Source organism: Lichtheimia ornata (genome assembly GCF_029851405.1).
Source record: "Lichtheimia ornata isolate CBS 291.66 chromosome Unknown scaffold00002, whole genome shotgun sequence".
Taxonomy (NCBI): domain Eukaryota; kingdom Fungi; phylum Mucoromycota; class Mucoromycetes; order Mucorales; family Lichtheimiaceae; genus Lichtheimia; species Lichtheimia ornata.
Genome location: NW_026695322.1, coordinates 135,063 through 148,784, shown reverse-complemented (window position 1 = coordinate 148,784; position 13,722 = coordinate 135,063). Strand labels below are relative to the sequence as shown.

General features: G+C 43.3%; 10 protein-coding genes across 10 annotated transcripts; 5 read left to right on the top strand and 5 right to left on the bottom strand.

Annotated features, from left to right (window-relative positions):
* Positions 1–659: 659 nt before the first annotated feature.
* On the top strand, positions 660–866 carry O0I10_000547 (uncharacterized protein; the record flags this gene model as incomplete). The annotated part of the gene is made up of 1 exon (XM_058480656.1): positions 660–866. The coding sequence occupies one exon, from the start codon at positions 660–662 to the stop codon at positions 864–866; it is 207 nt and encodes a 68-aa protein (XP_058348220.1).
* Positions 867–1,003: 137 nt separating this feature from the next.
* Positions 1,004–2,536, top strand: O0I10_000546 (uncharacterized protein; the record flags this gene model as incomplete). Its single annotated transcript, XM_058480655.1, has 8 exons — positions 1,004–1,148; positions 1,231–1,278; positions 1,334–1,482; positions 1,561–1,624; positions 1,686–1,949; positions 2,013–2,091; positions 2,164–2,375; positions 2,451–2,536. The coding sequence occupies 8 exons, from the start codon at positions 1,004–1,006 to the stop codon at positions 2,534–2,536; spliced, it is 1,047 nt and encodes a 348-aa protein (XP_058348219.1).
* A 48-nt stretch (positions 2,537–2,584) lies between these two features.
* On the bottom strand, positions 2,585–4,132 carry O0I10_000545 (uncharacterized protein; the record flags this gene model as incomplete). Its single annotated transcript, XM_058480654.1, has 4 exons — positions 2,585–2,601; positions 2,665–3,284; positions 3,361–3,825; positions 3,879–4,132. 4 exons carry the CDS (start codon positions 4,130–4,132, stop codon positions 2,585–2,587), a joined length of 1,356 nt encoding a protein of 451 aa, XP_058348218.1.
* Positions 4,133–4,490: 358 nt separating this feature from the next.
* Positions 4,491–5,120, bottom strand: O0I10_000544 (uncharacterized protein; the record flags this gene model as incomplete). Its single annotated transcript, XM_058480653.1, has 1 exon — positions 4,491–5,120. The coding sequence occupies one exon, from the start codon at positions 5,118–5,120 to the stop codon at positions 4,491–4,493; it is 630 nt and encodes a 209-aa protein (XP_058348217.1).
* Positions 5,121–5,193: 73 nt separating this feature from the next.
* O0I10_000543 (uncharacterized protein) lies at positions 5,194–5,949 on the bottom strand (the record flags this gene model as incomplete). The annotated part of the gene is made up of 2 exons (XM_058480652.1): positions 5,194–5,650; positions 5,708–5,949. The coding sequence occupies 2 exons, from the start codon at positions 5,947–5,949 to the stop codon at positions 5,194–5,196; spliced, it is 699 nt and encodes a 232-aa protein (XP_058348216.1).
* Positions 5,950–6,468: 519 nt separating this feature from the next.
* Positions 6,469–8,029, top strand: O0I10_000542 (uncharacterized protein; the record flags this gene model as incomplete). The annotated part of the gene is made up of 7 exons (XM_058480651.1): positions 6,469–6,490; positions 6,557–6,674; positions 6,735–6,834; positions 6,896–6,967; positions 7,040–7,085; positions 7,153–7,542; positions 7,599–8,029. 7 exons carry the CDS (start codon positions 6,469–6,471, stop codon positions 8,027–8,029), a joined length of 1,179 nt encoding a protein of 392 aa, XP_058348215.1.
* A 344-nt stretch (positions 8,030–8,373) lies between these two features.
* On the top strand, positions 8,374–9,874 carry O0I10_000541 (uncharacterized protein; the record flags this gene model as incomplete). The annotated part of the gene is made up of 5 exons (XM_058480650.1): positions 8,374–8,534; positions 8,596–9,044; positions 9,134–9,266; positions 9,339–9,647; positions 9,709–9,874. 5 exons carry the CDS (start codon positions 8,374–8,376, stop codon positions 9,872–9,874), a joined length of 1,218 nt encoding a protein of 405 aa, XP_058348214.1.
* Positions 9,875–9,952: 78 nt separating this feature from the next.
* On the bottom strand, positions 9,953–10,508 carry O0I10_000540 (uncharacterized protein; the record flags this gene model as incomplete). Its single annotated transcript, XM_058480649.1, has 2 exons — positions 9,953–10,301; positions 10,378–10,508. The coding sequence occupies 2 exons, from the start codon at positions 10,506–10,508 to the stop codon at positions 9,953–9,955; spliced, it is 480 nt and encodes a 159-aa protein (XP_058348213.1).
* Positions 10,509–10,591: 83 nt separating this feature from the next.
* On the top strand, positions 10,592–11,300 carry O0I10_000539 (uncharacterized protein; the record flags this gene model as incomplete). Its single annotated transcript, XM_058480648.1, has 4 exons — positions 10,592–10,642; positions 10,722–10,837; positions 10,926–11,025; positions 11,082–11,300. The coding sequence occupies 4 exons, from the start codon at positions 10,592–10,594 to the stop codon at positions 11,298–11,300; spliced, it is 486 nt and encodes a 161-aa protein (XP_058348212.1).
* Positions 11,301–12,477: 1,177 nt separating this feature from the next.
* O0I10_000538 (uncharacterized protein) lies at positions 12,478–13,507 on the bottom strand (the record flags this gene model as incomplete). Its single annotated transcript, XM_058480647.1, has 6 exons — positions 12,478–12,590; positions 12,646–12,712; positions 12,777–12,914; positions 12,979–13,068; positions 13,126–13,282; positions 13,341–13,507. The coding sequence occupies 6 exons, from the start codon at positions 13,505–13,507 to the stop codon at positions 12,478–12,480; spliced, it is 732 nt and encodes a 243-aa protein (XP_058348211.1).
* Positions 13,508–13,722: the final 215 nt, after the last annotated feature.

Genomic DNA, 13,722 nt, shown 5'->3' with positions numbered 1-13,722 from the left:
ACAGGGATCATGCGCTGATAGACGCCGTTTGAATTACATCTCCGTGTCCTACCACTCCCACCCCACACTCTGCCACAGCCTAAGATAAATAAGGAGCCCCTTTATTCTGTAGTTTAGGCATAGGCCATGACAATAAAATCTTTGCATGAGATGGTAACACCTACAGGGTCTCTTTGTTTCTTTCAATTGAAGGGAGTTGATCGTCTTCTTCCTTGGTGGGAATCGTTCTAATCCTCAAGGTTGCAAAAAGTGCCATCCTTGATACGCACAACAACTTGATGAGCTTTTGACCATGTCAACAAAGATTATGCGCAGACACCTGCATGAGCCGACAACTAGTGTGCGGCATCTACAACAGGCTCTTTATCAAAGAGTCTTGGTAGATGATTGAATAACGACACACCACAACAATGGGCTTTTTGGTAATAAAGGATGCTTCTATTTACTGACGAGTAAACAAACTTGCATTGTTTGGGATCAACATCGGGTATACTGTATCCCTGGATCTTTGTTTTGGATTATGACACAATTGATGATACTGATTCACATTGAGGGTGTTTTAGGAATACAAGGTCCGAGATCTACATCGGGTTTTATTGACACATGTCATCTATTTAACATCGCTTGCTCCCTCCTCAACTTTCTATTTACAAACAACAATGAATTCCTTGCATGAACAACTTGATCAGGTGCAAAGTCCGTCGACCCCCATCCCTCGTATGACATTTGAGCATCATCCTCTATTAAGGCGTGATTCGCCACCCACACCAGAGCCAACGGCATTGATTCAGACGATCAACAACAATGGAACACCACCACCAGGATCGGCATTGACAACAGAAGATGCAGAGAGGCAACGACAATGATATGAGATAATTTACCCGCCGTGAATCAACTTGCCACACACCATATCCAAAACGAGTTGTTTCGTACCACAAGATCTCGTAAGAACAATATAGAATTGGTCCTATCATGAACGCAACAAGAGCATTCTTTTTCCGATATGACCAAGCATGTCGTTGTAGTTGGAGCCGGCATCGTAGGATTGTCGACGGCATTGGCGCTCTTGGACAAAGGATTCAAGGTCACCATTCTCGCTCAATGGCAACCGGGAGACTTCCACATTGAGTATACATCGCCTTGGGCAGGTAATGAGAAATGCGGCTGCTATAAAGCAAAGGTGATTTTGGTGGTTGCTTTCCAAAGCTGACATACTTTGTTGTTGCTTAGGCGCTCACTGGCGTACAATGGCCCCCAACTCGGATAAGCTACTGCAAGGTGGGTGAACAATGATGGGCTTCCTTTGAATCACGTGACTGAATAGTCCTTTTAGGATTCGATGCTACCACTTACCGCAAGTTTATGCAACTATCAAGAACGCATCCCAAGGAAACAGGAATTATGATTATCCCGAGCACGGATTACTATGATGAGTTGGTACCAGAAACCACTGATCCATGGTTCCGTCACCTTGTTTCTGATGTAAGTATCGGTGATTTTATCATTTGAGGATGATGAGGAGCAACATCAGTAGGCTAACCTACCATACCCAATGCCTAGTTCCAATTCGTCCCAAAGGAATCCTTACCACCTGGTGCCAAAATAGGACATCGTTACACCACAGGTAATGTGGATGCTATTATCGTCATGTGACCCTGGGATCGTAATAACATTGTTGTATGCAGTGGTTGTAAATGCACCCCACTACATCCGATGGCTGCAACATCAATTTATTTCCAATGGCGGTAAAATCATGAAAAGGGCACTAGCACATATCAGTGAAGCCTTTGATCTTGGAGATGGTCTCCCACCAGTGGATGCAGTGGTCAATTGTACCGGGCTTGGCGCACGCTACTTGGGTGGCGTTGATGATGACCAGGTATATCCAACACGAGGTCAAACGGTGGTGGCATATGCACCTTCGATCAAGGAAACTATTACACATTTGGGTAAGCGTCATGATACTATCTATTTATGTAGTGATGAGACTTACGATAAGTTGTCAATTATAGGCAAAGATTTCATCACCTATGTAATACCTCGCTCGGATGGTACAGTGGTCCTTGGAGGCACTGCAAATAAGAATGACTTGTGAGTACAACATACGGCCTTAGAGTCCTTTGCTTTCAGCACCCATAACTCATACACATGTACAATCTCAAGTAATCCCAACCCAGAGAAGGCTACCATTGCATCCATTCTTGAACGCACTCAAGTCATTTGTCCTGCATTGAAAGACCTCGCTCCTCTAAAGATAGTAAGACATGGCGTTGGCCTTCGTCCTTCACGCATCAATGGTGCCCGTATTGAAAACCAATATTATACCAAACCCAATGGCCGCAAAATCCTCGTGACACATGCATATGGACATGGAGGTAAGTAGGCAACATCCACATTTTGATACGAGTCCAACAAGTTAACAATGCATACTTGTATTGGAAATCATTTAGGATTTGGATATCAATCTAGCGTAGGAGCAGCAGAATATACAGCTGGGCTAGTGGAAAGGGGATTGGTGGAGAGTCCAAAGTTATAGCAAGGTGGTGATAGATAATAATAAAGACGGGTCTTGTGATATACTTGTTCACTTTTTGGTTGTAGCTGTAAAAGTAAATGACAATGCTGTTAATGGCTGTGCTAGGTTAAAAGAAAACAACAACTTACGTTCAATATGGGCGGCTTGGTAAATTCGTTTGAGGTTGATGTTACGTTCGAGCGAACCAACGGCAAGGCAATTGGGGCAACAGCGGATATCACGGATGAACATGGGCTTTAAGCAATCCTTGCAAAAGTTGTAATCGCATCGCATGCAATGTACGGAAGCAAAGTGGACCAAGGGAATGGATAAACCGTCTCGATATTGCTTGTTGGAGCGATGGGCGACTTTGTCATTGCAAATCAAGCATTGGAATTCTGGTTGTGTCAATGCAACTTCGATAAAAGACAAATAATCCCGAATGCCGACTTTTCGTTGATATTCACGATTGCAGACACGCATCCAAATACGTCGATTCATGCCATCAAGAAGGATCGTTTTCTTCAGGGGATCATCCGGGATATAGATTGCTCGATCCATCTCCTTTTCAAGCATAGCCTTGTCAGATTCAATCGTTTCTTGTATGTCTTGTTCAATCATGGTATCGGTGTAATCGAATGTCTTTGCTTGGCGACCGTATCCAACTGCTGGTTGTAGGTTGTCAATGACACGTCGCATGGATGTCCAATATTGGTGTCGCTTTTCATTTTGATTGTCTCGGTACATGGGGCAATGCTTTCGCATGATCCTTTGACGTAAAGAAAGAGAAAGAAATACAATAAGTCCCTCTTGCCATAAAAAAGCCATTGATTGAGTCCCCACACTTATCTTCAATCGACCATGGTGTGGGTGATGGATCGTCTCTTCTCAACATGAATCTCCAAACTTTGAATCCAGATGTGCCCTTCGTTGGCCAATACATAACAACCTTGTATACGCCATCGTATCGATATCCTTCAGATGGTCCATAACTCCTCGATCCTGAAAAACGCAAGCTTTTCGAACCACGAACAACACGAATTGGTACGCCATTGCGCCAGTTATCACCCGCATCACCACCATTCTTCAAGTCGACAGGGACGGGACAACATTTTGCTAGCAGCAAATTACGGCCATCCAATGTTTGATCAAAGGTTTGCTTTTTGCTGCCCGATGAAGGATCTCGACCGCCACTGCCCGTATAAATGATGTACTCGCCATTGTCCTCATTATCCTCGTATTCACCCGACATGGCAATGCTGAATACAATGCCCGAAGCTTGAGAGCCTTGAATGCCTGCCATGAGTGTTCTACCATAGCCATGTTTAGATGATATGATATTGAAAGTAGCTCACTTTTTTACCTGTGTACTCCAACAGCTGCCATTTGTTTACGTGATTCAGTGCTGAAGCCGATCATGATTGAAGGTATCTTTCCTCTGTGGTCCTTGGTGAAGAGTCCAACGACAGGATCGGCACTCGATTGAGACTGATCAAGTGGAATCGATCGTTGGAATTGGGTCGAAGGCGAGACAAGCGTGGCCCAATCGTCCTTTATGGTGACACCTGGTTGAACAGCATTGCGTGGTGCATTGGAATGGGTTGCAATGTCGTTCATTTTGAGAGCAAACTCGGGAAGAAGATAAAGTGAGTTGACAGGGACAAAAGAGAAACTTGTTCGTGATTTCCGCAGCCGAGAAGTGTCACACGAATGCATTAACTGAAATTTCTTGACAACATTCTTATGTATCGCCCACCTCTTCTACATAATTATCCCTCTTTGATTGCCCTTTAAAACACTCTATATGAGATAGGTAGATGATTAAATTGGCAATGAATACATGATGGACAACATCAGTATAAGCAAAGTGATATCATTATTATACAGCTTGGGGATTAATAACAGCAGCAGGAGTGGTCACATGAGCAAATTTGGTTACTAAGCTTTTAATGACTACATACAACAACATCATCATTTATGGGTGAATGTGTGCAGCTTTGAACACGTGCATCAGCGTATCATTCGTCTTCAATGAATCAAGGGTCATACAATGAGGGCAACAGCAGTGGCGGGTATCATAATCGGTGTTGACGTCGATGCATTCCTTGCAAAAGTTGTAATCACATCGCATGCAATGGTATGAATCGACACGCACAAGAGGAATTGTCAATCCATCACGATATTCCTTGTTGATGTTCATCATGAGTTTTTCATTACAAAGAAGACACTGGAATTCTGGCTGAGTCAATGCGACTTCAATGAATGATAGATAATCCTGGATCCCGACACTTTGTTGATAGGTTTGGTCACACACACGCATCCAGATACGGCGATTGATGGCATCAGCGATAATGGCATTTTGAAGCCTTCTCGGTGGGATATATACTGCTCGTATCATTTGTGATTCCATAATGCTGCTGCTAGATCCAATTGTTTGCTGTTCATCCATTCGTCGCATGCCATCACTGTATTCGATTGCTTGCCCTTGTTCTCCATAGTAACCAATCGTTGGTTGTAAATTGTCAATCACACGCCGCATCAATATCCAATACTGATATCGCTTTTCCCAATCCTCATGTTGGAATACAGGACAATGTCTCGCCATTGATTGATAGCGTATAGGATATAACAAAAAGACCAATGAGCATCATCATTGTTTCCCTTAATAATGAGCCACTCTACTTATCTTTCTTTGTCCAAGGTGCTGGTGATGGATCACAACGCCGCAATGCAAATTGCCATACTATGTTCCCCTGAAGTCCTCTTCTTGGCTTGTACTGAACCACCTTGTAAATACCATCGTAACGAAACCCTCTGCACGGCATATACGTCTGGCTAGATCCAAGAAGACGCACTGATCCCGATCCACGAATGACACGAATAGGTGTACCTTGCAGCCAATATTCATGTGCATGACTACCTCGCTTTGCGTTGATGGGAGCAGCACAGCATTTTGCCAGCATCAGGTTGTATCCTTCGAGTCTTTGGTCATGCGTTTGCTCGCCATCATCATCGTCGTCGTTGTTGTCAGTGCCAGTGTATACAATCCAATCGCCATAATCTTCATCATCCATGCATCTTCCAGACAACACAATGCTGAGTATTGGATTTGTTGTTGCTTCTATATGAAAAGCTCTATACAACATGATATATAAGAATCAATGTATGCAATGCAAATTTGATTGTGCTTACTTGTGTAACCCCACCGTTGACAAGAATCGTCTCATCTCTGTATTGAATCCAGTACGAATAGAAGGTATTGCTCCCACATGGTCCCTTGAAAACAAGCCTATCACGGATGATTGACTTTGTTGCGCTTGATCCAGTGCCAGTGGCCGCTTCATTTTCCCATAGCTTGAAACCAACACGCAGCGATCGCCTTGTAGCTTCACGCCCGACTTGATTGCAAATCGCGATTCAGCAGCATCGGTCATGGTAGTTCACAATAGTAGTGCTGTCAACAAAGAAGGATCAGGATGCATGAGAGAGAGAGGAGGAGTGAGTGAAAGAAGAAGGAGAAATTTATGCAACATTGACGAGTGCATCCATACATTGATTGTTGTCTCTTACCCATATCATGTGATCATAAAGACACAATCTTCCCCTTGGTCCTATCCTAAGCAACAAGTACTTGGCTAGTAATGAAAACGCTCTTATCGTCATCGATCAGCCCATGTTGATTTATCTTTTCAAGTAACCTGAAAAATCACTAATACATACATGATACAACAACGCGTCTCATTGGAAGGTATACACGAGTATGGGTACATCAGCAGCAATGACATGATAATTATGTGTCTCGGCCCGGCTGTCATATTCGGCAATGCAGTGGTTGTTACACAAGGCTTGGTTAGGATGGATTTAGTGCGCTGCCTGTGCCGTTGTTCCGTTGAAATTGCATATTCCTTTTTTCCAACACACACTCAACAACTACCCCCCATTGACTACTCATCATGCTTCGTAACTCTACCTGGCGTAAGTAAACAACCTTCATCTCGTCGTCATTGGACAAAGTGCTCATGTCACCTCCTTTTCTTGCAGGCCTCGACGAAACCAATCTCGCCAACTTCGGCTCTGAACTCGAGCGTCAACATCGCAAAGAAGAAGGCTCCCTCGAGCAAGCATGGAACTATGAAGGATCCCCTATTGGCAAGGAACCGTATGTATATACACATAGCTCTGACAAGATCACATCATATTCATTCGTTTTGTTTTAAAGGGGCATGTGGATTTGGCGTGTGCAAAGCTTTGAGCTCGTTACTGTGCCTGAGAATAAGTATGGTCAGTTCTATCAAGGTGATAGTTATGTTGTCTTAAAGGTAAGATAGATTGGTATGGCTTCATTTATATCCCCCATCTCACACAACACGTATAAAATAGACCACTCTCAAGCAAAACTCGGATGCTCTCGTGCACAACATTCACTTTTGGCTCGGCTTGGAGACCACTCAGGTATTTAAAAAGCATACACAAGTAAAAGAGAAAGCGGCATATATAACTTATCATTGGTTACGCGGCTAATAGGATGAAGCTGGTACAGCAGCTTACAAGACCGTTGAATTGGATGACTGTACGTATACCTCATTTTTCTTCTACAAGGAAGAGGACCCTGGACTAAAGTGTTCATTGTGTATTAGTTTTGGATGGTCTTGCTACACAACACCGTGAAGTCCAACGTCGTGAGTCTCGCATGTTCAAGAGCTACTTTAGTACTTTGAAGTATTTGCAAGGTGGATTTGCTAGTGGATTCAACCATGTGGAGGAGGAAGAATTTCACAAGCGCTTGTTGCGTGTTCATCGTCCCGATGCCCTTGAAGGCACCCGTACACGCAATGCTGTAGTGATCACTGAAGTCCCTATGAGCCATGAGAGTTTGCGTTCCAAGGCCGTCTTTGTGCTTGATGCTGGTGCCAAGGTTTATCAATGGCAGGGTAAAGAATCACGTGGCGTTGAACGTGCCAAGGCTGCGGAGTATATTTCTCAGTTGATTAGCGAACGTAACGGTGATGGTGAAATGGTCGTGATTGGTAAGTAAAAGTGTATGTCGTGATATAGGAAGCAAAGGCTAATGATGTTATTGTAGAGCAAGATTCAGGCAGTGCACGTGAATTCTGGGAAGAGTTGGGCTCCGAAGGCGATATCGCTGACAATGACGATGATGATGAAGTGGAAGAGGAAGTGGATGAGAGTCAAGATCTTCCCAAGAAGCTCTTTGTTTTACGCAAATCTCATGCCTCGCTCGGTCTCAAGCTCAAGTTCGAACTCGTTGCTGAGGATAAGATCTCCAAGGAAATGTTCGATACCAACCATGTTTACATCTTTGATGTTGGTCACCAAGTCTATACCTGGATTGGTCATGAAGCAGGTCGCCGTGAACGTCGTGCTGGTCTTCAATATGCACAGGACTATGTCAAGGACAGCGGTCGTTCCGCATTCACCCCCATCTGTAAGATTGTTGAAGGTGGTGAAGATGAGCTCTTTGAATCTTCTCTTGAAGGATGGCAAGGCTGGTAAATTATCATCTGATACCCCCCCCCAACTCTTATTCGTGTATGATTATGTCATGTAAAGCTTGATTCTATAAAACCAAAGTTTTGTTTCCAATAAATCCCAATGTCAACAAAGACCTACTATCTTCCAAGCTTAATGCCTACATATAAGGAAAGTGCACAGACCGCCTCTTTTGCCACCATTCCAACGAGCCATCCTTGCACAAGGATTGGTCAACAGTCAGCCACATGCTTTGACTAAATCATGTGAAAGAGAGGGTGATCGGCCAACTTACTACGTCGACCATTTTCAGGCATACATAAAAAATTAGCTTCAAGGATTTGATCCAGGAACCACTTTTTCTTCTTATGCTTCCTTCATTCAGCTTTATCGACAAAGACCTGGCACCTGATAGGCTTGCCAATCTTAAACTTTACAAGTACAATGCCATTGATCGTTCATTTCTTTCTCGTTATCTATTACGGCATTACTGGGATTGGGCGCACCAATGGTTTCCTTCATCCATGGCGTAAGGATACATGCATAAACGATGCTCAATGATTCAAACACTAACTAACAGTATCATGCAGACCCAATCTAATCACGCTAACCGGTTTCCTTTTCATCATTGTCAACGTGGTGTTGGCAAGCTGTATAACACCGAGTCTTGAGTATGGAGCAGAAGGCATACATCGATGGGTGTATTTATGCTATGCAGCTGGGATTTGGTTGTATTCTACATTTGATAATGTGGATGGGCGGCAAGCACGAAAAACAAAAACGTCTAGTCCTTTGGGTGAACTTTTCGATCATGGCTGTGATGCACTCAACACTATGTTTTCTGCAATCTTGCAAGCAAGTGCTATTGGCTCTGGACATTCACATGCTACTTTATTGCTATGCATCGCTGAAGCGCTTGGATTCTACTTGTCGACTCAAGAGGAATACCACACGGGTGTTCTTTATCTTGGCTATGTAAATGCACCCACTGAAGGCATTCTTTTGGCCGTCTTTGTATTCACCCTTTCTGGTATTTATGGTATGCACATCAACCTGTAGCTCGATCGATGGGTGTGGGGTTAAAGGAATGTCACGTTAATGCTCACCTGCATGGTGCTATCCAATTAGGTTCAAGCGTGTGGATGGTCTCAGTGGGGCAAATCATTCCTTTCATGCCATCATTTATCGCCAACATGTCATTTTCACACGGCTGGATTGCTTTGATCTCTGCATTTAGCTTAATGGTTCATTGTCCTTCAAGGTACGTTGGGATTCATCACATAGAATAGCTACATCTTTAACCTCTCATTGATGTATGGATTACTTTTGATAGTCTTTATACAATACGCAAAGCTTGCCTCGATGAAGACAAATCTTTCTTGTCAACCTTGATTCGAGAAGATAGCCCCATCCTCATCTACTGCGTAGCTATATACGCCTGGTGCACATCCCCATACTCTTTCATTCTCTCACGTCAACATCTTATTCCCTTTACACTAGCCATTGGGATTGTATTCGGACATATGGCAAGCAAGATCATCCTAGCCCATGTTACCAAATCCACTTTTCCAAAACCGAGCATACTGCTTGTGCCCCTTGTTGGCGGTGCCCTTGCTGCCAATTGCCCACGAGTCTCTGAATTGTAAGTGTACTACTCCCCTAATCAGTCTTTACCTAGACAACTGATGGCATATTGTTTGTAGGTTTGCATTCACTCCACAATCCGAGATGTTATATATTTGGGGTTTCATGATGATCTCGACAAGTGTTTACCTATATTGGGTAGCAACCGTGATCAATGCCTTTTGTTCCTATCTTGACATCCACTGCTTTACAATCCGAGAGAAAGATTCAAACAAGACTCAATAATCCTCTATGTCAATTCTAGTAATAATTTAATCGGGGGGGGTAAAGGCCAACAATAATAGGGCTATAATCTACACATCTCTATGGCAACGACCGCTTCCACATTTTGTAATGGGGTGTACCATCGACTGGATAAGCTTCTTCATCGCCTTTTTCAATGACAAATCCCAGCTTCTCGTAGAATCCACGCTTATCGACTTGGGCTTCACACATGATGGCATCCAAACCGCGTTCATGAGCTGATTGACAAAGCGTCTTGACAAGTGATTGACCACATCGTAATCCCCGTGCATCCTGAAGAACGGCTAAACGACCGAGCTTGCCTACTTTTTCTCCCACCATATACATTCGTACAGTGCCAACAGGTACTCGCACACCATCCATGTTTTCGCATGTCAATAGCCAATGGTCACTCACTGAGTCATACTTGCTATCCCAAGAGTCATGTGTTATTAGAAAGCTACGTATGTAGTAGGGTGGTGCTGCGGGCCAGGGATATGACTTACTCATGTATCTCGCTTTCCAAAGTATACTTTTGCTCATCGACAAACACCTTGACACGCACATCGAGACATTGCTTCTTATCATTCTCTGTCAATGCAGCCTTGATTTCTGGATTGGTGTACTGAACAACCATAGCGACCGTTTAAAACGAGAGCAAAAGACAGCTACCCAGCAGCATTTTTTACCTTCCTCTTTTTGACATACGACACAACCACAATGGCCGACAAACGAGTCAAACAACCGTCGAACCGATTACTCGGCATGAAGGTAGACCAATGTCACTCCCTATCCATGATGTAGTGTCTGACCCATTACGGATCTCTCTCTCTTTTCTTTTTACATGTAGTTCATGCAACGATCTTTGGAAAAGGAAAAGCAAGAAGAGCTTGAACGTGAAAGGAAACGTATCATTACAGAAGCCGAATGGGTATTAGAATATGAAACGGATCAAGTACAAAAGCCGTAAGTGGGAGGGATCATACTGGATGAGGAGGAGGGTGTTATGGATGTGCCCTATTGCATAATGGTATGCTCATCATTTGAGATTTAGAAAAATTCGCGTGGATTATCAACCGAGCTATCTGGCATTCAATGACACTCGACCGAATCTAGGACGTCAATCATTCAAGGAATTCAACAAGGTGGTCGAGGTAAGATCACAGGATATGGAAGAGAAAGAAAACAAATGACTCATCCCATCGTCTAGCAAACTGAACAGGACGCAGCAGAACAAAAGGAAAAGGAAAAGCAGGATCAACGGGATCGAAAAGCTCAGCAACAAGAAGATGAATACATGGATACTATGAAACAAGATTTACGAGAGAGGAGAAAAGGAGGAAAGAAACGACGAGCTGCTGATGATAACAAGGGGAAAAAGAAAGCAAAGAGTGATAAAGCACCACAAGGATTCATCAAACCACAATAAACATCATCACATTTCTTATGCATACACAAATAAGGATCTCCCACCGTATATATAACTATCTTAAAGAGCAAAGGTTGATGATAGTAGCTGTCATGGAAGAGCGTGTAAAGTAAGATGATCCAAGTGAGTGCTCAAGTTGACAATGGATGCCCTCTTTTTCAATGCATTGATATATCCATATCCTTCCATCCCATGCACCAAACCATGATTCATATCCATATCCATGTTCATAGACATTCGTTTGTATTAAAGCAAGTTGCTACGCGTGAATAAAGCTGCTTCTATATAATGGCTACCTGCTGTTCACATAAAGAAGTGACTTGAGACAATAGAGTAAAGACCATGCTAATAGTAACTGCTGTTACGCTTGGTTTGCGGCAGACGAGTGCGCAAGTGCGTGCGTTGTAGTAGAGTGACAAGGCTGTGAATGCTGTTTGATACAATGGGCTAAAGACCTTGCTAAAGCAACCGCTGGAATGAATGCTGTTACAATTGGTCGTGGCAGGGAAGCGCGCAAGAACGTGTGTTGTGTCAAGAGACTTGTGTGTTGTAGAAGAGTGATCAAAAGCTGTGTACACGGCATGAACTTGCCATTCAGTCAAGACAATCAGATCAAGGCAGTTGTAGGATTGACATGGTGGGTTGAAGCAGGGCAATCGTTCGCAGGTGGTAGTTGTATACTTGAATGGACCAACAGTCGAGAATGGGAGGAAGAGCAAGAAGCTGGGAGTGGGAAGAGCAGCAAATTAACTTGGTTTTTCTGATACTTGGATGATACTTCTCTGTTTGAGCGTTGCTCAGTCAAATCCTCTCGGATCAAGAAAGTTGAATGATGGACATGATGGGCTGGAGCAGGAAAATCGTTCGTATGCATTGAATTGGACAACAATGGTGAATGGGAGGAATGGGCTATCAAGTGGCAGTTTACAAATAACTTACCAATTTGATTCTTCTGATATTGGATGATGTTTCTGTGTTTGAGCGTAACTCAACCAAATCCCATCGGATCAAGAAAGTTCAATGATGAGCATGCTGGGCTGGAGCAGGACAATCGTTCACATGCATTGAATTGGGCAACAAAGGTAAATGGGAGGGAATGGGCTATCAGCTGGGCAGTTTGTGAACTCAAAAAGCTTATTTAATGGTGGAAGATGTATCTATTTGTGAAAGCCTTTCATTACAATACATCACTCATAAAGTTAACAATCAGTTGAATAACTTCTTGGACTCTCTTGACGTTGAGCTCATTGCTGAAATCAGCTCCGGCTCCAGCAAAGCCATGATGCATGTCTATACGTATAAATGTCAGTATTGAGGAATACTGGCACACAATAGAAAATGTTACCATCAAATCGTTTGATCCCACATTTGTCACCAAATGGTTTCTTTGAAAGGATGTTCATGTATTCGGTCTAAAAATATGAATGCGTGTATTAGCAACAACAAAGAAATCATGGAAGAATGAAAGCTGATTACCATATCGGGCTCATCTTTGGATGGGAGTGCGAGGATGGGAGCACCTGCTTCTTCAGCGTCTTTGAGATCCATCAAAGCTTGATGAACAAGCACAGCACCATTGTAAAATGAATCACGACCCGTCAACTGCGGACCAACCTGGGGAGGGAAAAAAAGTTCAAGTTGATATGATGCCAATGTCTAAAGCTATTCCTTTTATTACCTTGCCACCCCAGCAAAGACCAACAATGCCACACCTGGTAACTCCTTGTCCTTTCAACCAATCACGAACGAGGGCAGCAGGTTCAGAGATCTACATTACATCGTAAGTCGTATCTCCATTCCATATGGATTGGTGTAATAGGCATACCGCATCAATTGAGCCATGCTTCATAACCCAAGCAATCATCTCCTCGCGAGGTAAGCCAAGCACATTAAAAGGCTTTTGCCCTTTGAAAAGGAAATCAGGCATGACTACCTTGTAGCCCTCGCTTGCAATCAAATCGCACAACTGCTTTGTGTTATCGCTACAGCATTTATGTATCAATACCATGCTTCATTGCTTCATGCTGAGTATCTACTTACTGAAAGCCATGGATATCATAAAACACGAATACAGCCTTGGTGGCGTTTTCAGGACCAATCACATAGACGGGCAAGTCATCACGAAGGTTGACCAAGTCACCTTTGGGCTTGTAGTTGTTTTCGACTGGAGGCTTTCTGCAGCAGTGTTCAGAGAATGATGATGACATCTTATGCAATATAGGATTTCCTTGTGAGCTCAATTTTCTCCTTTTATATACAATTATCTGTGTCTCTATGCATAGTCTGTGCACTACTCGTGACACCTCGCTTTATACTAGCCGCCAAAACACGTAATCTATCCACGCAATAGATACGACTTTACTACGTGTGCATACCTCTTTTGTCAGATTCGTGTTTATTTTGACGAAGGACTTTTTCAATA